At 37.6% G+C, this 22,171-nt stretch overlaps 1 protein-coding gene across 2 annotated transcripts; it reads left to right on the top strand.

Moving 5' to 3' along the window:
• The first annotated feature begins 59 nt into the window (after positions 1-59).
• On the top strand, positions 60-21,782 carry acsbg2 (acyl-CoA synthetase bubblegum family member 2). Of its 2 annotated transcripts, none has more exons than XM_058784976.1 (15): positions 60-298; positions 9,451-9,586; positions 10,425-10,507; positions 11,959-12,227; positions 13,903-13,991; positions 14,389-14,509; positions 14,901-14,981; positions 15,101-15,250; positions 15,372-15,548; positions 16,433-16,614; positions 17,359-17,601; positions 17,688-17,905; positions 18,067-18,206; positions 19,422-19,668; positions 19,789-21,782. In XM_058784976.1, coding segments are annotated over exons 1-15 (2,256 nt in total). In that variant the 5' UTR covers positions 60-297; the 3' UTR covers positions 19,908-21,782. The 2 variants fall into 2 exon arrangements, with proteins under 2 accessions (XP_058640959.1, XP_058640958.1); XM_058784975.1 differs by lacking the exon at positions 60-298 and adding an exon at positions 5,720-5,882.
• Positions 21,783-22,171: the final 389 nt, after the last annotated feature.

Below are 22,171 nucleotides of genomic sequence, written 5' to 3'. Positions count from 1 at the left end.
ACAAGTGAGCGGCAGATGGCGCTTGAGAGCTTTGAGGAAGTGATAAAGTGACTCTCATTATGGATTATTGGCGCTCTCCACTTATTATGATGAGTTTATGAGCAGGCGTGATCACGCTTCATGAGGTCAACCGGTGTGTGTTTCTGTGACAGTCTCACGCATAAACAGAAACAGGCACATAAGCGTGCGTTATCTTTCTCTCTCATCCCGATTCACAACTGACTTCAAATCCATCTTTGAATCTGAAATTTGCAGTGACAACTTTAACACCTGGACATCCGGATATTATTAACTAACAGTGAGTACAACATTAAATATCTCAGTGAGAATGTATTTGTGAGTGTTATATTAGTGATGCTAATAGTTAAGTCTGTGATTGCTACTAGTTACTTGTGTTTACATTAGCCTAATTAGCGACCAAGAAGACATTCCGGTTGCTCAGGTTTCTCAAGCGTGAAACGTGTGAACACGTGCATGTCTGTCATATGCATGTAATTTAATTAATTAATCTTTTTTTTTTCAAATCAAAAATGAATATTAAAAAAAGACTTAAAATACCGGAAAAAAAACTCAAGTTCATTGTGTTTTGCACTATATACGACATTTAATTATTTTATTTTTTAAGTTACATGCAGCTCTCAGCACCTTTTAAAAATCACAAAAAGGCGATTGAGTCGCAAACACAGTTTTTTTTAATTGCCTGGTAACCCTAGCAGCAACATCCCCGCAAGATTTGTAGTACAAACTGACGCGCGTGATTAATGTCAACGACCGCGCGTAACCTTCCTCCCGAGATGCTTCTCTGCCACGGCAGCAGCGCTGAGGATCACGTGATCGCATGGCTATCCAGAGTCACGCCGTCATTGGCTGGTCGAAGGTCTGACTATGGTGGAGAGGAACATCATCATCACTGCAGTGTCATTTCAAATGACCACTGAATTATTTACACTATCCTTGGTACTCATAGGTAGACATGTTTGTCTATGCGTAAGTAACGATTCCCGAGAAAGGCAAATTCTCATCTAATGGGGTTTCTAGGATAGTCAAATGATGAGATCTTGAGTTAGTGTGTGGTTGTTGATGCAGTGAATGAAATGATCCACTGCATTCAGAGTGAGTTAACAGGCCACAGGAGATCACTGACTTAACATCAGGTATTTTCCTTGAGGTTTGAAGGTCTGACTCATTCGGTAGTGCTGGGGATTTTGTGCTGTGGAGTCTTATTTCCACCACACAATCAATCAATCAATCAAGTAATTGTGGTTTTCTATCTCACAATTATGACATTATTTTTTGCATTCTTGTTCAAATTATGAGAGAAAAAGTCACAGTTACCTTATTATTTTGAGGTGTAAACAAAAAACAGAACTGGTAGGTGTAAAAAAAAAAAAAAAAAAAACATTGTGAGATGTAAACTCAGAATTCTGAAGGAAAAGTCAGAATTGCGACATATAGACTTGTAATTCCAAGAAAAAAATTGCAAGATAAAAGCTTGCAATTGTGGGGAAAAAGTTGGAATTGTAAGTCGCAAATACCTTTTTTTTTCCGTGGCAGAAATAATCCTCTATAGTCAGCAGATCCTTGATTGTGAACAAGATGTTTCCTTTATTTATGCTCTGTTTTTTGTTTTTTTTTTGGTGAAAGGTGTATTTGTTTAGTAGATCCAACTAATAATATCAGTTTATAGCTGAAAAATAGAAGTTAAATAGAATTATTAGCTAATTAATTTATAAGATTTGTTTAGAAAGACTGATTTCATGCCCGTGTATCTTCCAAGAATCCAGAATTTGAAAAATTGAGGTTGTTAATGATTCAACAGAAATACTGTCATGTGTTCTACATTAGTAAACACTGGATAATAAACCATATGGTGGGTAGTGTTATCAGCGTCTGACACCACTCCTTTGGTAAATGTGTAAATAACATTCAAACAGTGACAGCTGGTTCAGATTTAATGGCAAAATGTAAATAATCTTTAGTAAACGGATTACGATTATAAGACATTATATACAGTCATGGCCAAAAATATCGGCACCCTTGGTAAATATGATCAAAGAAGGCTGTGAAAATTAATCTACATTGTTATTATTGTTAAATTCACAAAAATCTAACCTTTCATTGGATAATAAGAATTTAAAATGGGGGGGGGGGGGGGAATATCATTATGAAATGTTTTTCTCTAATACACATTGGACACAATTATTGGTACCCCTAGAAATTCTTATGAATAAAATATCTCTGAAGTATATTCCCATTCATATTCACAATTTTGAGCACTCCAGGGTGATTATGAACATGAAATTATCCAGCCATGGCTTCCTGTTTCACAGAAATATAAATAGGAGGGGAAACAAAGCCCAAATTCCCTTAATCATCCATCACAATTAGAAACACCTAAGAATATATTTCTGATGTGCAGCAAAAGATAATTGGGCTTCACAAATTAGTGAAGTGGCTTTAAGAAAAGAGCTAGAGCAGTGAAAATTCCCATTTCCACCATCAGGGCAATAATTAACAATTTCCAATCAACATAAAATGTTACAAAACTGCCTGGAAGAGGACGTGTGTCTATATCGTCCTAATGCACGGTGAGAAGGAGAGTTTGAGTGGCTAAAGACTCTCCAAGGACCACAGCTGGAGAATTGCAGAAAATTGTTGAGTCCCAGGGTCAGAAAACCTTAAAAATTGTCAAACAGCACCTACATCACCACATGTGGTTCGGGAGGGTTTCAAGAAAGATTCTCCTAGCTCATCCAAAAACAAACTCCAGCATATTCAGTTATCAGACACGACTGGAACTTCAAATGGGACTGGCTTCTATGGTCAGATGAAACAAAAAAATGAGCTTTTTAGCAGCAAACACTCAAGATGGGTTTGGTGAACACAGGGATAAAAAGTACCCCATGTGTACAATGACATATACTGCTGTATTTTTGATGTTGTGGGCCTATATTTCTGCTGGAGGTCCTGGATATCTTGTTTAGACACATGGCATCATGGATTCTATCAAATGCCAACAGATAAAAAATCAATAAGTGACTGACTCTGTTAGAAATCTTATAATGGGCCATGTTTGGATCTTCCAACCGTACAATAATCCAAACACAAACCTCAAAAACAACACAAAAATGGGTCACTGAGCACAAAGCCAAGCTTCTGCTATGGCCATTCCAGTCCTCTGACCTGAACCCTATAGAAAATGAGTGGGGTGAACTGAAGAGAAGAAGCACCAACATGAAGCTGGGAATCTAAAGGGTCTGGAGTGATTCTGGATGAAGGAATGGTCTCTGATCTCTTGTCAGGTGTTCTCTAACCTCATCAGGCATTACAGGAGAACATTTAGAGCTGTTAAACTAGCAAATGGAGGTTTCAAAATGTATTGAATAAAAGGGTGCTGTTAATTGTGGCCAATGTGTATTAGAGAAAAACATTTATTTCATAATGATACCCCCATTTTAAATTCTTATCCAATGGAAGGTTAGATTTTTGTGAATTAAAAAAAAAAAGATCAAAAGTCTTAACAATGCAGATTAATTTTCACAGCCTTCTTTGATCATACTTACCAAGGAAGCCGATATTTTTGGCCATGAGAAAAAAAATAAATAAATGTGTATATATATATGTATGTATGTGTGTGTGTGTATATTTGACCGATCTTGTGCATTGATTTGCGTGGAAGGAAGGAGGGACAATGATGTCAATGTGAACTTTCCTGTTTCAAAGGAAACTGCGCTTTTCCTGTTTGTGTGTGCAGGAGTAGTAATTTACTGTTCCTCTAAGTGAAACTGGGAAATGTGTCATGGGATAAGGACACAAAATTCAGGCTGAAAGAAAAAGTTGTATTACATCATTCTGTATTTTACATGACGTGCAACTGTAATAATACACAATTGAAATATTTGGTTTCAGAGTTTCTTGATGTTTTCACATTACCGTTTTTTAAAAGCTTTAAATTTCAGGTCATATATGATCAAATAAGAAATCATATATATTAGTGAACTGTTTTAAGATGACTTGTTGAAATTGGGGTGAGGTTTATTAAAACTTTTTCCTCCATTAAATAACAATATTCGCTGTGCACAAGGACAAAACAAGCACGCCTCTATAGTTATGTGCATATCGTTTTGTCATTTTCTTTTGCTGCCAAATTACACTCATGTCCATAAATCTCTGAGAAAAATGTAGCTTTCTGCTTCAGTACTTCTAAAGTTAAGATGTACTAGTGATATACATGCAGTTTCGACATGCCTGTGCTAAACTAAACTAACCTTTGGGCATCTGAAGCCCACACTTCACATATATTTATTATCTTTTTACACTGAGGTTCAAAAGTCTTGCCAAGGTTACATTATTTGATCAAAATACAGTAAAAACAGTATGTAATTGTGAGATATTATTACAATTTAAAAGGACTGCTGTCTATTTGAATATATGTAAAAATTCAATTTATTCTTGTGATGGAAATCTGAATTTTCAGCATCATTACTCCCAGTCTTCTGTGAATGATTCTTCAGAAATCATTCTAATATGCTTATTCGGTGCTCAAGAAACATTTCTTAATATTATCAATGTTGAAAACAGTCATGCTGCTTACATTTTGTGGAAGCCATAATGCTTCAATGAACAGCATTTATTTGAAATAGAAATTTTTTTTTTAGCAATGTAAAGGTATTTGCTGTGACCTTTAATCAATTTAATGCATCCTTGAAGAAAAGTATCAATTCCTTTAAAAAATTTTCACAGAAACTGGAATTTTTCAATGCTAATGCTACAAATGAAGAGTATGCGTATGTGTAATTTGCATATCAGTGACGCACATGTAAATAGAGCAGATCATCTTTGAAACTGCACTAAACTTTCACCGCTACAATAAGTTCCTAGTTTGTCGATGGCTAAAAAAGTCTCACGTTTATTTCTTCCTCCCCAGAACCTCACCTCATTAGCTTTGTAAAAGAGACAAACAAGAAATACAGGACCAAGCTGTCAGCCACATACAGCACATTTTTTGAGTATTCAAAGTCATTCATCAACTAAAATTGACCATCTAAAGCAGCTTCAAGTTTATTCTGACCTAATTCTGTTCTTGTTTCAACCCCTACTAAACTTGCACAGCACACTGTATACACATCTATGTAGTGCTTTTTATATTTCTCATATGAGAACAGCTCATTTTAGGAGACGTTTGCTTGCACGTCTATTACCATATTTAGGTTTTGGTTTCTTTGGTTAGATGAGACGAACTCTTGAAGGTTAGCTAGCTGCAATTGTGGGTGCTCATGCGATGAAGGCAGCAAATTGGAGCAGAAAGCTCAAGTAGACCCATGTATGTAAATGCATAGCAGCACAATGTCAGCATTATTACAGCAGCGTTTAAACGGGACAGATGTGTGTTTGTGGGTTACGTGTCTATAGACTGATGTCAGTGCAGCTGTGCTGGCTTTTGTAAGCTGATGTATCACTCCAAGTTGCACTTTAGTAACCTCACAGCATCTGCATCGGTTTGTATGTATGAGAGTCAGAGTGGCGCGCATGTTTTAAAGCTCCTCCCCTTCCTCGCCTTCAGTGAGGTGGTATGCCCATATATGGGGGATGAGTCTTGTGGTGTGAGAGATTTCGGCCAATCGGAGCACGAGGAGTGTTTTTGGTGAGGGGAGGGTGGAGGATACTGTAGGGGGTGATGGTGCCGGTTGAGGGTGTGGTTACGGAGGAGGGGAAAGCTCTGTGTTTGAAAATGAATGTGCTACATGCACATTTGTAGGGCGTGATTAAGCGGCCATCATTTTGGAGTCGGGCGTTAAGGAAACCGCAGAAACAGGCATTTCAGCTCCTGATACGGAAAAGCCAAAGACAGAGCAGCGTTTTCCAGCCTGTAAAGATGCATTGTAAGTCCATTTTTGTTTTTAATATGTTAAATGATGGGTTTATAGCAGCTAAAGTTGGTAAGGATGAATCACAGCCCTAAACACTGGGAGTTAGTTTCTAAAGCAACAGATCTGTGTTTGTGATTATTGGTGTTTCGTGTGTTTAGATCCTAATGGATGTGAATTGTGATATGAATTTAGAGGCGTGGCCCCGTTTATGCCGGGTGAGGTGATTTGAGCGATTTGGTTTTGGTGGAAATTTACATGCCTATATTTGTTAAACACAAGCTTCTTGTTTAAATAAATGAGAAAATGCGCACTGGAAACTTTAAGTGTCCTCTTCATCCGTTTGTTATTCCGAGCGAGATCGCAGCTCTCTGTGCCGGCATACAGATGGTAATTTTTCGGGTGGGGGCTGAGTGTAGCCGACAGTTGCTGCCAGCATCAGCTGTGGAAACTATGGGAAACCCCTCCTTCTCCTGTCCTCCTGTTGAGTCCTGTATGTTAACGCCGGGTTGGACAGCACGATAGAAGCATCGGCAGTAAATTACAGGATGTTTGTGTTGTCTTGAGGTGTGGCTGACGTGGTTTGCAAAACCCTTGTTTACACTCAAGGAGATGCTGCGCTTATATTCTCTCATCATTCTGCTGGGTAGATGCACTTGTACTAACATCTGCAATTGTGTCTGACAAAAAATATAAACCAAGCTTGTCAAATTGTGATGTGTTAATGATTTGAGAATAATCACTATTTATTATTATAAATCCATCTGAGCTGGGGATTTGTCATAGAATGATCAAGTGAAGTCAAAATATGATTATTAATAGGATATCAAGAATAGGATATCTCATCATCAGCCCATCATACTTGAATGAGTTATTCACTGTTCTGCTGGTGAATCATAAGGCTGCATTTATTTGATCAACAATACAGTAAAACAGTCATGTTTCAATTTCTAATAACTGTTTTCTATTTTAATATATTTTAAAATGGAGTTTATTTCTGTGATGGCACAGCTGAATTGTCAGCAGTCATTACTCAGGCTACGGTGTCACATGATCCTTCAGGAATCATTCTAATATGCTGCTTTGGTGCTCAAGAAACATTTATTATTATTGAAAACAGTTGTGCTGCTTTATGATTTTGTGGAAAATGTGACAAGAATAGCATCTGTTTGAAATAAAAATCATTGTTACATTATAAATGTCTTTACGGTCACATTTGATCAATTTAAAGCAGCCTTCTAGATAAAATCATTCTTTCAAAAAATCAAAATCTAAACTTAAACTGTCAGTATAGATCTCAGGTTGAGGCCAGTTCTCCTGATGCACGTTCACCAGGAATGTCGACAAAGTCCCTCAGCAATCCCAGAGTGGAAAATACAGGACTACTGGAACCCACAAGCACAAAAGATGTTCCTGGACACCACATGGGGCTTTTTGAGCTATATATATACTGTACAGACATTTTGAGATATGATTAGACATTAATTCAAGGATGAAATTTCAACCAGTTGAACATCAGCTGATATATTAGTCATTAGGAAAGAAATATTGTGTTTTTGCTGTCAAGGGCAGTAGCACTATGAATGCAGTATATCACTGTAGAGTGAACTTGGCCATGACCGCATATTCACAGCTTTGGACTAAACACATGACAGCAGATGGCTGATTAAGATGAGATGCAGAAATCAAGAGAGACTAAACTGGAACGTGCAGAACGAAGATGTGTATTTCTAGATAATGAAATGACTGGAAGTATTCAGGCATTTGGAAATTCAGGTTTTTAACGTAAAGGTTGCTAGAGTTCAAAAAATCCAGATAAATGTCAAAACTAGCTTACAGTGTAGTGTGGGAATCTTATGAATGTTCTAAAATGATGATCAGTTCCATCCTCACCCACCAGCTACAAGACACACAAGGGAACATCAGTCAAACCAGCAATGAGATGCAGAGTCACATGGGGTCATAAATTTCAAATGAACCCTTTCGAATTTTACCACTATGCCTTGAGTTTCCAGACAAGGGAGTCTGTATATGAGGATGTTATCAGGCGAGCTGACGTCAGCCAAGACAAGGATTTGCATCTGCTATTGTGGCGTGCATGCTGAGAGTCAGTTGGGGCTGGAAGAGGTTAGAGAGTGAGTGTCTGTAAGGATCTCTTGCCATGGCACCTGCTGAGGGTAGATGAGGACGGCTCTGCTGGGGGGGGAAGTTGACAAGGTAAATTGATTGGAAAAGAGGGGAAGGAATCATACTAACTGACAGAGCAAAAGACAAATGGGCATTTTTCACTAACAAAGTCTTTTTTTGGACATGTAAATACAGTGGTGTTTTTTTTAAAACATGGAGTTAAAGATGAAAAAGGGTTTTCAAGCATCAAAACAATAAACAGTAGACACACTAAGATGTTATTTAGTGTAACAATAATTTACATACTAAACAATCTTGTCAGTACTATCACGGCACTTGTTGCTCATAACTATAAAAAGCCACCATATTCATCATCTCATCTATAAAAGCACCAAAAACCAAAACCTTTGTGCATGAGTTCATGAAGCACGAGGCTGATGAATAGCACCAGGTTTGTTTTTTCTGCCCTGGGTTTATTTCAGACTCTCTTTCACTTTGTTCGGTACATCTGAAAGCCTGTTTTTCTTTGAGCTGGCCATTTCTGATTGTTCTCATCATGTGAGCCCTGCTGCCAGAGCTCATTACAGAAGAGCGGTAGCGTCACTGGCATGTGTTTTCATGGCAGCGGTGTGTAAAAACAACATGCTGTTCTAAAGGTGCCGAGGTCAGGCTTTGGAATGGAGAGGGCAGAAAATAATAAAAGGGTGGGCAGCAATATTTTTCTGGACGTAGTGATGCATTTCCTTTTTTTGGAAATGATACCCTTACTGTTCAGTCCACCCTCAGAGATAAGGAGCCAGGGGCCATGTTTTGAAATTTTGTGGAATAATATGGTCATCTGCCTGAGCAATTGACCTTTTTATGGTTTTCAATAAGACTATTTATTGAGGGTTGTTATAAAAGGTTGTATAAAATGAAGTGAAGGGAGACTAATCTGATTTTGGACAACTTGTTCCCAAAATTTGATATAATAGTGAATGATGATCTTTGATTTGAAGGGGAAAAAACTGTATGTTGATTTCATGCAGGGAAACCCTACTGAAGAAAAGGGAAGGCCCTGTCTGTTAAGTTTAGATCATTTTCATGCTTTTTTTTGGCCATATGACAGTCACATACTCGCTTCATGTGCTTACTTTTAGATTTAGGCTTTGACTCAACATCCTATTCATTGTTGAATTGTATAGTTCAAAATTAGCCGTTGACCATGCTTACTTGAGCATTTTCAATAAATATTTCAGATAAATTCAGATTAAAATATAATGTAAAAAGCATTCATTTAGTTCCAATTATTTCATTTTAATTTTTATGTTTTTATTTCATATGTCTCATTTGCAGTCATTAAATTGTATATATCTGCTAAAGGCCACACTTTTCTCTAGATATTGACATTAGGCACTGAAAAAAAAAAAAAATCAGTAGAGTGTTACTGCTAACACACTATGTCTATTCTCATTAGTGACTGCGTGTGAACCCACGGCCATGTCCACAGCTGTAGTGATGGACCATCCGGGGGACGCGAGCCTCCTCCAGTCCTGTGGAACAGCAGACAGTCTCGGCTCTCTGGAAGATGCCACCGCGGAGTCTACGGCAAAGTCAGTTCCATTTCATTTCTCGTTTTGTGTGCAAATACACTTGCATGCATGCATTCTAGGTCAGGTCTGCAACTAAATTCCCATGGTTATTTATATGTACAAACTTGATTGGCCACATTTTTTTTGGTTTTGTAGAAGTTTCTAAACAAAAAAGAAGGCATGTGGAATTGTCATTGTATTAAAAACTGGTTGTTTGCCATGACAGGTTCATAAAATAAAGATACTTATTAACATAATGAATAACATCAATACATTACATCATCACTTTTTATGTCCTTTACAGTTGTTGTGTAAAGGAAGAAAAATAAAATAATATCAAGGAAAAAGAAGTAAAATATCTCTCTCTCTCTCTCTCTCTATATATATATATATATATATATATATATAATATTTTGTAATATTAAAAATGTCTTTACTGTCACTTTTGATCAAATTAATGCATTCTTGCTGAATAAAAGTATTAATTTCTTTCCAAAAACAAACAAAAATCACTAACCTCAAACTTTTGAACATTAGTGTATGTCAGACTGTATGATATGCAGTACATCTTAAGAATTTATTTTAAAAGCACTGATAACATTGACATTGAATTTCAGATAGACAAACAACTGTGTCACGTGACTTCACTGCAAAGCAAATGTAACCCTTATACGCATAAAAGACCACAAGTTTTGCACCATTGTGAAAGACATTAACACTCATTTGATCTGAAGCTCACAGAACAATGTAAGTAATGTAAGGTGATGCTCATGGCTGTCTGAGAGAGATGAAACTATTTAAACTCCAGAATGCTGCTTGTCTGGAAAAGTCATTATTCGATTTTCTGATTTCCTCACAGTGAGTCATCAGAGGAGGAATCAGCATGTGCCAGAGAAGAGCAATCAAATACCAGAGCCAAACAGAGCATGCACACAGAATCAGGTGAGATCACAAACACTTGGGTGAAAAGTCTAGAACATGTTCTCACTGTCTTACAAACAAACACACTCGCTTACTCCCGCTTATACACATACATATGACCATAACCTCCATTTTGAACACATGACACACGTCTTTTTGAGGCCCCAAAACCAATGTGTGCATTCCCTTCTGCGCTACACAGATAAAGAGCAGAGCATTGAAAAGATGGCCGGGGCACTAACCCACAACTCGCAGCTCAATGTTCCTCAGTGTTTCATCATGAAAACTCTTATGTAACTTGAGATCAGTAGAGCCTTTTGAGTGCTCAGTAGAGGAAGTGTTTGAAAAGGAAGCTGCTGTCCCTATGCAAACTAACTTCCTTTCCTTTAGACGCGCAGCAGAATGACCGTGTTTTTATAGGAATTTTACAGTCACATGAGTTAAAAACATTTGCAGAGCAATATGAAAACAACCCATGTGTGAACTTCCAGAAGTTCCTTCGCTCTGCTGTTGTCTGTCGTGTTTACATAAGATAACAGAGCTTTGAATGAGGTCATCAAGTCACATGACCTTGGATTAGAGGTCAAGCTGCTGTGATGGCTTTGTTTTTCATTTCAAACGGTTTTGTAGAAGTCAGCATATAGTTATGGGTCTATCAGACTGACGCTGCACAGGACGTTGTACAGTTCTTAGGGTGGCTTTCTTCCCCTTTCATGCACAGCTGCAAAATCAGTCAAGATAAATTCCTGTTAATATTATTCTCTTCAACTTTCAAATATTTTTTTAATGTGCAGTTTGTAATTTCTGCGCCATTAACAGCCAAAGCAAGAATTGTTTCAGAGCAAGTATTCCTGCCGTAAACCCTTGCAACTGGTCAAATAAACGGATTCAATTTTTGTTTTCTAGTGAAAAAATGACACACTGCACCTTTAAATTTGAACTGTTCACAGAACAGTTGTGCTGTTTGCATGAAAATAAGACGTGTGACTTTCTGAAAGAGTTTGCATACTGCTACTACAATTGATGCCTCATCAGAAACTGTGCTAGTGTGTGTATACTAGTGATGAATGGGGAGAAAGTGTGTGTCAGTAAATGTCCTGATAGGGTGTCACTAAAACATTTGATTTAAAACAGACACTGCGGCATAAATTCTTTATCGTCTGTGCAAACGAAAAGACCACACAGACACTTCAGACCTTAGAAACCGTAACACACAACATAGATACTACAACAGATTTCACTAACAATAAAGTTTTACTATGTTGCTCTTTGAATATAGTAGTTTATAAGTGTTAATTATTCAGCATCATGTTATAGCTCGAAGTACTGATACCATAACTGTACCATGTTACTCATACAGAACTGTTTTATAGGAGTTGTCTGGTTACAAATGTGTGATTTATATGATAATCAGACAACACTGTGCAAAATAAATAGTTATTAATGGCAATAAATGGCTGTTCCCTTTGTAGGTGCCACCCCTCGCCCCAACTCGCTCTCCCTGCCCGCTAAGGGCACAGAGCTCTGGACTACACACAGGGATGGAGAGGTGAAGCTCAGGATGGGAGAGTCCGGCCCTGAGGCTGAACCCCCCTTGACTGTGAACCAGATGTTCACTTCTACGGTCCAAAGATTTGGCAACTACAACGCACTGGGTTGGAAAGAGGGAGAGCAGTGGAAAACCATGACTTACAGCGAGTACTACAAGTCTTGCCGCACTGCTGCCAAGAGCTTCCTCAAGGTGAGGATTGTTAAATCAGGTTTTTTATACTACATACTATTTTAACAAAATCTCATAGCCAGTTAGACTGGCATGTAAACCAGCAAAAATCACATCAGTGTTCAATACGTTACACAAAACCAGATGTGACAGACTAGCAACTAGCCCAAAACTAGTGGCCCCATTGGGTCATATTGTTCAGCCCTATTTGTAATACACTTGGCAAACATAGCTACTAAAGGTGAGAAGCATTAAAAGGTTTGAGTTTTGAGTCTAGCACTTAGGTAGCATAACAGATTTGAGCCATGGCTTTCTATTGTTTAGAAATTGAGTAACTCTAGTCATTTTCATTATCTTCTTGCTGTCGCTGTTGAGATTATGGCTGTTTAGCATTACAGTCTTATCTAAAATGACTAATGTCCCTGATAAAAGGAATGTCTTTATGTCAGAGGTACCTGATAACAAACACTTAAAACCTAATAAACACACATAAACTGATGTAACTGTTTTTGAGATCACAGACAGACCTCATGCAAACACTGTTGTGTCCTTGAATAAAGCATTTGACCTCAGGTTACCTCAGGGAGAAAGTGCCAGCAATAAGTGCGATAAGGCATCTGGGATGAGTCCTGGTCCTATTTCACCATAATTTCAAAAGACCGAAATTAAAAATGTTTTGAATAAAGAAAAATAAGCTCTGATTTTTTTTTTTAAACATTTTTAATTCCTTTCCATTATGGTAGTATAAATTCTGTTTGTTTATGTTCACATTCAAGTAATAAGAATTAGGATGGATGTTCTGAAGTGGGATTTATTTTCTTTTGTTCAAAATATATTATTTATTATTTTGCCTTTTGCTTTTGGGGTGTAATATGACCTGGACATGTTTTTAAATTGTGCACACCTCAGTCAGAGCCAGCTTTTAGTCCCTCAGTTGTGCAGCTTGAGGATATTTGGCCAGAGTACCTGAGAATGGTTTCTCTTTCCAGCGGGAGGCTTTTGTTTATCGTCTTCAGTTTTTCCTAGTCCTAGTCTAGGGATTAAGTTCAACTCCCAACTGGTTACGTTCTACCTGCGGTACGTTATGCCTGGAGGCCAATGTGGGCAGATTTCCATGGTTTTGTTTATGGAGAAACTAGAAAGGAAGGAGTGTAACTTGTCCAACTCAAACCCTGTGGGAGCGATTCAGATTGAGTTGTGTATACCCTAGACAGCATAAACACAAAAGAAAGACATCATGAAAGAGGTGTTAGATGACTCACACGACATGCGTTCTGTATTTTGGCTGATGTGACTTAAATTTTAAATATGATGCAGCTTGGCACGTTCATCCATATAAAAAAAAAAAAAAAGTCTAATTCACAAAAGAATAATAATTTTACTAAACTGCTTCACAAATTGTTTATCTCCAAGTCTTATTGCAAAACTTTCTTTGAGAATTGGATGATATTTTGGAGTTAATGAACCAGTGAACATCTTAAACAGAGATAAACGGCAGTATTTAACTAAACATTTATTCAACTGCAAAAAAGAAATGTATTTCCATGTGGGACTTCTGGGAATGCTTATGGGTGATGACTCAAACAACTTCATCTTTTACATGCAAACAATACATTGTTTCGAATCAGGCCTGCGATTTGAAAATTTGGTTTGAAATGTTAATGTACACATGCTAACTGTGTGTATATGTTCACAGCTTGGTCTGGAGCGGTACCATGGCGTCGGTATCCTCGGGTTTAACTCGGTCGAGTGGTTTATTGCTGACATCGGGGCTATTTTAGCTGGGTAAGTGTTTATTGTTAGGATGTTTTGCACACTGTCCTTTATGAGTCTTCAAATCAACCATAAACATGCATGCATTCTGCTGTCATAACTCATGATCAGCACAGCTCGTGTTTGTCCCAAACAGAGCTTTAATCATTTTCCTCAAATAGTGGCTCTGCTGTGCCATAAACTGTCCAGCTGCCTTTATGACTTTAGTGAAGACAGATGGTTAAAGCACAACCTGCTCTTGTTGAACAGCATCACGTAGTCTGGGTTGGTAAACGTATAGATGGGGTCAGAATGGTGGGAATGTTTTTAATGTTTGAAGTCGTTTCCTGTTGATGAACTGCTCGCCCTTGGGTTACAGTGTTAACAGACTTAAGGATGTTTATTGAGGTATTCTGTATGCTGTTGGCAGGGGGTTTGCTGTGGGCATCTACACCACCAACTCTCCCGAGGCATGCCAGTATGTGGCGGAGAACTGCCAGGCCAACATCCTTGTGGTGGAAAACCACAAACAGCTTCAGAAGATCTTGCAGGTAATGAGAGTGAAAGACCTATTTCCAGATGAACCTGTCTAGAACCTTTTCTCAGTAATGTAGAGTCAGTAATGATGATTTTACACCGTGACATTATTTTTAAGGCAATTAAACACATTTATGCCCTAAATATCATAATTCATAAATGTTAATTGTCCTGCCTTTTGTCAATATGATTGTATGAAGTATATAGATGAAGAAAAACAAATTCAAAAAAATACAATACTACTCATTTAGCTGGTAATTTCTGGTGCCAGTTTTCAGATCCTGAGAATGATCTTCAGGGTCTCATTCAGTACCTGCTGATTAAACGCATCAAAAATTAGGTCTCCGTCTGCTATAGGCTTTTCCCTGATGATCTCCTATTCTGTGTCTGTGTGCTTCATTTCAGGTCCAGGACAAATTACCGCACCTAAAAGCCATTATCCAGTACAAAGATGAGCTGAAAGAGAAAAAGCCCAATCTCTACACGGTACATTTGATTAGTCAAATATTTCAATTCAGCTCTCAGACCTTAATCTTTCTCTTTTAATCCCCCTCCATTACTAATTGAAATCTGACATTTGCTATGTAAATATCCGATGCACATAGTGGGCAGAGTTTATGGAGTTGGGCCGTGATGAGCCAGATGCTCAGCTGGATGATATCATCAGCTCCCAGAAACCCAATCAGTGCTGCACACTGATCTACACATCCGGAACCACGGGCCAGCCGAAGGGAGTCATGCTCAGTCACGACAATGTGAGTTGAATGCAAAACATACCCCATATTTAACCCACAACATCCATAATAACTCAAAAACAAGGGTTTACATGAGTCACCAGTCATTCTTGGTACTAAAATGTTCTCTCTCCTCCTGTAGCTCACATGGACAGCATTTACAACTGGCCGAGATGTGAGCTTAACAGATGCAGATAAGCTACAGGAAGTGGTCGTGAGCTACCTGCCACTCAGCCATATTGCTGCACAGATGCTTGACATCTGGCTTCCCATGAAAGCTGGAGGAATCGCGTACTTTGCACAGCCTGATGCACTAAAGGTACCCTTATATAACGCTTACACCCTTATAACTTACTCTTATATTTACCAAAGAGTCCTGAAAAAAATCCCAAGTTCCAGAAAAATATTATGCAGCACAGAATTGGTAGCAATCGATTCTGTTTCCTGAGCACCAGATCAGTAATTTAGAATGATTTCTGTAGAACACTAAAAGGAGTGGAGAAATGGCTGCTTAAAATTCAGCTTTGCCATCACAGGAATAAATAACATGTTTAAATGTATTAAAATAGAAAGCAGTTATTTTTCGTATTTCACAATATTAGTATTTTTACTGTGTTTTTGATCAAATAAATGCAGCCTTGTTGAGCATAAGAGACTTCTTTCAAAAACATTTAAAAATCTAGTGTAAATGTTAAGTTTTCCTCCCCAATCTCTCTGTTTTGTGTACGTGAATGAAGGTCCTTCTAAAGACAATTTTGTTAGTTTAAAGCAACTGTGTAATCCTTTTAAAGAGATTTTTCACTGAGTCTTTTGATGAAACGTAAGCCTTAGTCATGCAGCTCACTCACACAGAAAGGCTTTTGTGAAGCGTTTCATTTTCAGAAAACAAACCAAAGCTGGATGCAGATCTGCTGATATTATATTAAAACGGGAGTATGATGTGTCTCCTGTGATCTGTAGAAGCTGAGCATGTGATATCTGTAGTGCCTCAATCGGTGGGTTTCAATGTAACGTCACAGTGCTGTTTTATAATAGTCACTGATTTAGGATCACGGGGACAGAAATTGACATGACATACCTGCTTGTGTCACCTGATACAACCCTGGGTGTGTCAGCTGATGTTGACATGTCCACATGAACCCTTTGGCAAACCATGCAGAGACTGCTTACATGCGTATTAATAGAATTCACTGTATGTTCCAGGGTTCTTTGGCTAACACGCTACGAGAGATACGCCCTACCGCGTTCATGGGTGTCCCGCGGGTGTGGGAGAAGATGCAGGAAAAGATGAAGTCGATTGGAGCCAAATCGTCCACCTTGCGCCGGAAGGTGGCATCCTGGGCCAAAGACGTGGGCCTGCAGACCAACCTCAACAAAATGGAGCTGTATGTACACACACATAGAAACACACACAGACACAAAACAAGGTAGAAGCGTTTAGACACAAACATGACTATCAGTCATTAACATGTGACATCCATTTTTAACTGTCTGTAATTTATTTCACTTATATAGTTAGATCCAAAAGTCTGAGACCACACTGAAAATCTGGGATTCAAAATCTGGTTTAAACCTGTTTTTGAAACATTTAAAATTAAGAATTAAAATAAAATATTTATTTATATTAAAAGTACTTTTGAAGTTAGATTTAAAAAATAAATAAATAAACAATTTGAATCAACTTTTCACCCGAACTGTTGTCGATTAATATTGGTCTTGGCAAGTCGACTTAAGTGGAAAAAATAAAATCCTACAAAAAAGTAAAATATGACTTCTCAATTTATCTATTTTGAACCTTGTTTTAGAAATTTGAAACATTTAAAAAAAAAAAAAAAAAAAACATCCTAGAACAATTAATACTACTTAATAAAAGTAAAATATTATTAAAATATTTATTTATATTAAGATTATATTTGTAATGTCAGATTTAATTCCTAAATAATAAAATACTAATAAATTAAAGATTTATCTGCTAATATTGATTTAAAACGAAAATTATATTAAATTAGAAAAAAAAACATATTAGTTACGAATATTGATACATCACTTAGTGACATTTTATAACATGAAATAATGTTAGTATAAATTGTAGGCTGTTTTAATAAAGAGAAATGGTCTTTTGTCTTCAGTAATGGCAGCCTGTCCAGAAAGCCATTAAACTATCGACTGGCGAAGCGTCTGGTGTTCCGGAAGGTTCGGATGGCGCTGGGGCTGGATCGCTGTACGAGGTGCTACACAGGAGCAGCTCCCATAACCAAAGACACGCTGGAGTTTTTCCTCAGTCTGGACATCCCTCTGTTTGAGCTCTACGGCATGAGCGAGAGCTCTGGACCGCACACCATCTCACTGCCCGATGCCTTCAGACTCACCAGGTACTGAAACCTTCATTTGTTTAAAGCTAGTTTAGTCACTTCAGCTTGAACTTCTAGTTTATTTCTCACTTGCATCTCTTTCTCAGCTGTGGAAAGATAATTCCAGGCTGCAAGACGAAGATCTTCAACCCTGATGCCGATGGCAATGGAGAGATTTGTTTCTGGGGCCGTCATGTGTTCATGGGCTACTTGAATATGCCCGATAAAACCGAAGAGGCTCTGGATACAGATGGCTGGCTGCACTCGGGTGACCTCGGAAAACACGACCAGAATGACTTCCTGTTTATCACCGGACGCATTAAAGGTAATGACCATCAATCGAAAACAGATTTGTGCTTCCTCTTATTCACTGGAATTGAAACCACTGAGCAGTTGCATTTCATAAGATTCTTAATTATAAAGGTGCAACACATTTCAATGGGATTTAGTCTGGTGCATGTAATGAAGTTTATGTTTGTATCCCAGAACTGATCATCACAGCCGGAGGTGAAAATATTCCCCCGGTGCCCATTGAGGATGCAGTTAAAGAGGCCGTTCCGCTCATCAGCAATGCCATGCTTATCGGAGACAAGAGAAAGTTCCTCTCCATGCTGCTCACCATTAAGGTATCAGTACAGGGCAGACGATCCCAATATAAACCTCTGTGTTAAGGTTATCCACTATTAACCTAACCAGGTACAATGTGACAAAGCAACTTGGTAATCTCATCCACAAATCTGAGCTTTTTTCTTAACCAACCATGACTGACGAGTGTCATGTTTGGTTTATATTTCTGTAGCCTAATATAATTCTGTCATCAGCTGTGAATTTATTTTTTATTTTTTCTCAGATAATTGAGACAAACCGCTTTTTGCATTGTGCTTGCTTTGGAAACATTGTTAAACATAGTTCATGACCAAAGGAAAAAACACTGAGTCATTTTTAATGGCCATCTTGTGTAATCCTGACCGATGTCATGCTCTCCTGAACGTGAATGCTGTAAATCTAATCAGAACATCTCATCCAAGGGCTCTTACACGAAGAGTTGGGTTATGTAAGGTTACTGAGAGATAACGCTCATTTTAAAGATGAATGAGTACATTTTTACTACACTCTGCGATCATATCAGTATGATCAAGTGATAAATGTTTAAAGTTATTTATCTTGTTATCAAACAGCATTCATAAACTTAAAGCCCATGCCAACTAGTGGACAGTGAGTGTAACTACATGTTCTGCTGGGGGGGGTTTCTCTCGGGATTACTGCGGCCCCTGGTGGCAACCAACAGTACTAAAAGACTTTTTCCGTTTATAAATTGAAAAATGCAACTAATTAGTGGTGTTTGCTAAGGCAAGTGAGCACTAGTATTATAATAAATACTTAATGTTGCTCATATAATATTTCCTTAGGTGTGTAACTTGTCCCGTACCATTGTATTCTGATCTGAATAATGGTGTAGTTTGTTGAGTACATGTGATATTACTTCTCTAAGACATTAGATTTAGTTTTTAAGCAGTGGATAATACTTTTTTTTTTTTTTTTTTTAAACTGTAAAATGAGGGAACCGCATCATTTCTAGAGACCAAATTAAGAGAAACCCTAGCAACTGCATAGCAACCGCATTTGGAACACCTTAATAACCACATATTTGTGCACTGGCAACCACAACAACACCCTAGCATCATCACTGAGTGCTTTGTACACGCGAGCACAATTTAGATTTAAACTGCGATTTACTTAAATATTGACGGGGAAATGTTTTAATAAAAGACGTTTTAATCGAATATACATAACTTACCGTTAGAAAATGCTGATGGCTCTTCTTTTTTTTTTGCTCTCAGTGTCAGGTAAACAACGAAACGGGTGCTCCGGAAGACGAGCTGACTCCTGAGGCGGTGGAGCTGTGTCGTAAACTCGGCAGCAACTCCACGCGAGTCAGCGAGATCGCCGGTGGCCGTGACCGAGTCATATACACGGCTATTCAAGAAGGCATCAACCGCGTCAACGAGAAAGCTACCTCTAACGCCCAGCGCATCCAGAAATGGACCGTTTTGGAGAATGATTTCTCCATCCCTGGCGGAGAGCTGGGTAAGTTTCCTAGTAATTAACTTTTTGTGTTTTTTTTTTTTTAAGGCTTTTGTGAGGAATTATGTTGATTTAAAGTCTATATAGGCTGTTTGTTTAGCTGTTTTAAACTCTCTCTCACAGGGCCCACAATGAAGCTCAAAAGGCCAGTGGTCATGAAGATGTACAAAGACCAGATTGAGAACTTTTACAAAGAAGTCTTGACCCCAACCACCCCAGACAACCCTCTGCCCCCTAAATAGGTGCCCAACAAAAGGCCTTGTCACCCACTTCAGAGATAGGAGACAAAGTGACTGACGTGGTCTAAAAAACACTCTCACATAGGAACACCACTCAGACCTTGTTTTGCGCTTGTCCATTTTTGAGTTAATATTTGTTCAGGGTTTTGTAATTGTTTATTTCATACTGTTTACATTTTTCTGTATTATAGCAAGAAAGAAAACATGTTTATAAAAAACAAAAAGCCATTTGTGAATTAAATTTTTTTTTTTTTTTTTATTATTATTATTATTATTTTTGTGGTGATTTACTATTTATTTTCTTGCCTAATTATAATGAAGTGTCTTTTGAGCCATGTTCTTGATTTATATGTAAGTGCAAGCGATTTGAATGTCTGTCTTCAAAGATACCAGTTAATTTATGGTTAAATTTATCTACAAAGTGATCTTAATTCCTAACAAGCAAATTTACACATCAGGCATGACTGAGTAGTTTGAGAAAAGCATTTGGCGGTTGTGCTCTTTTGTCAATGGCACTGCTTCCACCAAACACACTGATTGAAAGGAAACCTGGTGTTTGTGAAGGAACAAAATCAAGATGTTCTGTGAAGATCATTTAGCAAGAATCCCATTCCATATAAGCCATAAATGTTTCTGTTTGTTTGTTTTTTGTAACCAAATGTGTCATTTGAATGTTTGTTTCACTTATGCAGTTGGTTAATTTTGTCGTTTTAATTCTTTGTCAAATGAATCTGTTACATAGTGTAAATACATATTGCATACATTTGTTTTTCTGATTTGATGCTTTGCTGCGTCACGCTGACAATCCTCAAAGTAGCAAGAGATTGGATGCCATGCAGTCTCGTGTCGGCGTGAGCTTTATGAAAAACCATATACTCTGGATTGAGAGAACAGATTAATATTTATCTTATGAAAAAAGGGATATGAAGGAGCTGGTGTGAGGTCAGAATTTGAGTCGCCAAGCTATGTTGCATTATTTTTTGCTTTGCATGTGCAATAAGGATATTTCGACCAAAAATGTAACTGATTTTATTTAAATTGTATACTGCATAGTAAAAATGATAACAATGCAATATAGAAAAAGCATATGGGCTGATCAATGAGGTTAAATGATCGAACTTTGGAAAATTTGTGAATTGGGAAGTGCTATTTAATCAGGCAAGTGCGTGAATATACAAAAAACAATTGCAAATCACTTAATGCAAATCCAAAGATATGATTTTGCCTCTGTAAATAGATTAGTTTTATCTCACTAAAGAGCTTTCCTCAAATACTGGACCTGGTACTCCAAAGTGTGTATACTCTCTTACTGCATAGCATGACCACAGCGAGGCCTTTTTGTAAATAGGAAGACTTTGTTTAATTTGTGCATGAAATGAGACAAGTTGTTTGCTCGATCAGAATTGGTGAGAATGAAGGTAGAGCTAGTAAGTGTTTTCCTTTCTTCTATCTGGGATTTCTATTATGGTGTCTACTAAATTACTATTCATTATTTTTCAAAATCCACTTGCATTGAAAAAAAAAAAAAGATTTGTTTCTTTTTAGCCAAAAATACTGTGATGGTTTAATGTAAGTCTGACCTAGATTTGGACCAGCTTGAAGGGCAGTCCATTTGGAAATGTGCAAACATGAACAAGACGTGAAGTCTCAGACTGTGAAAGGTTTGCCTGGTTTTACCTGACTCTGAAAACTCTTGAACTGGGTGACAATTTATTGTGCGTAGTGTGATGTTAAGGGTTTCTGAAACGTGCATGTCATTGTTGAAACTGGATTACTGAACATATTTGATTTGGGGAGATGGAAATCCAGGTTTCTACTTGTATGTATGTGTGAATTATCCCTTTACTGGACAATAAACGTGATATAACCATGATCAAATCTTGTCCTTTGACTTGAAATGAATATTAATTGGTCACCAGGATCAAAAATAGCTCCTAGCTGGTTAGGTGCATGCCATGTGTATAGTGTAATTTCAATGAAATAGAACTAGTAAATACTCTTTGAGATGTTTCTATACTTTGGCTAATGTTTTATGATTATTTTTGGATAGGTTTAAAAAAAAAAAAAAAACTAGATCAGATGATGGGCTTGTAATAGTTGTTAAACCAGGTTGATTTAAACTCTGTTAACGTGATCTTGAGTTATCATTCGTTACCACAATGTGGATCAAGGTTTCATAAACCTAGGTTAAAAACTTAAATACAAATTAACAAATTAATATAAATAGCGAGGATGCACTGAACTGATCAAAAGTGGCAGTACAGACA

Source organism: Onychostoma macrolepis, chromosome 08 (genome assembly GCF_012432095.1).
Source record: "Onychostoma macrolepis isolate SWU-2019 chromosome 08, ASM1243209v1, whole genome shotgun sequence".
Taxonomy (NCBI): Eukaryota; Metazoa; Chordata; class Actinopteri; order Cypriniformes; family Cyprinidae; genus Onychostoma; species Onychostoma macrolepis.
Note: the sequence above shows the minus strand (reverse complement) of the source record. Positions and strands in the feature narration are given on the sequence as shown.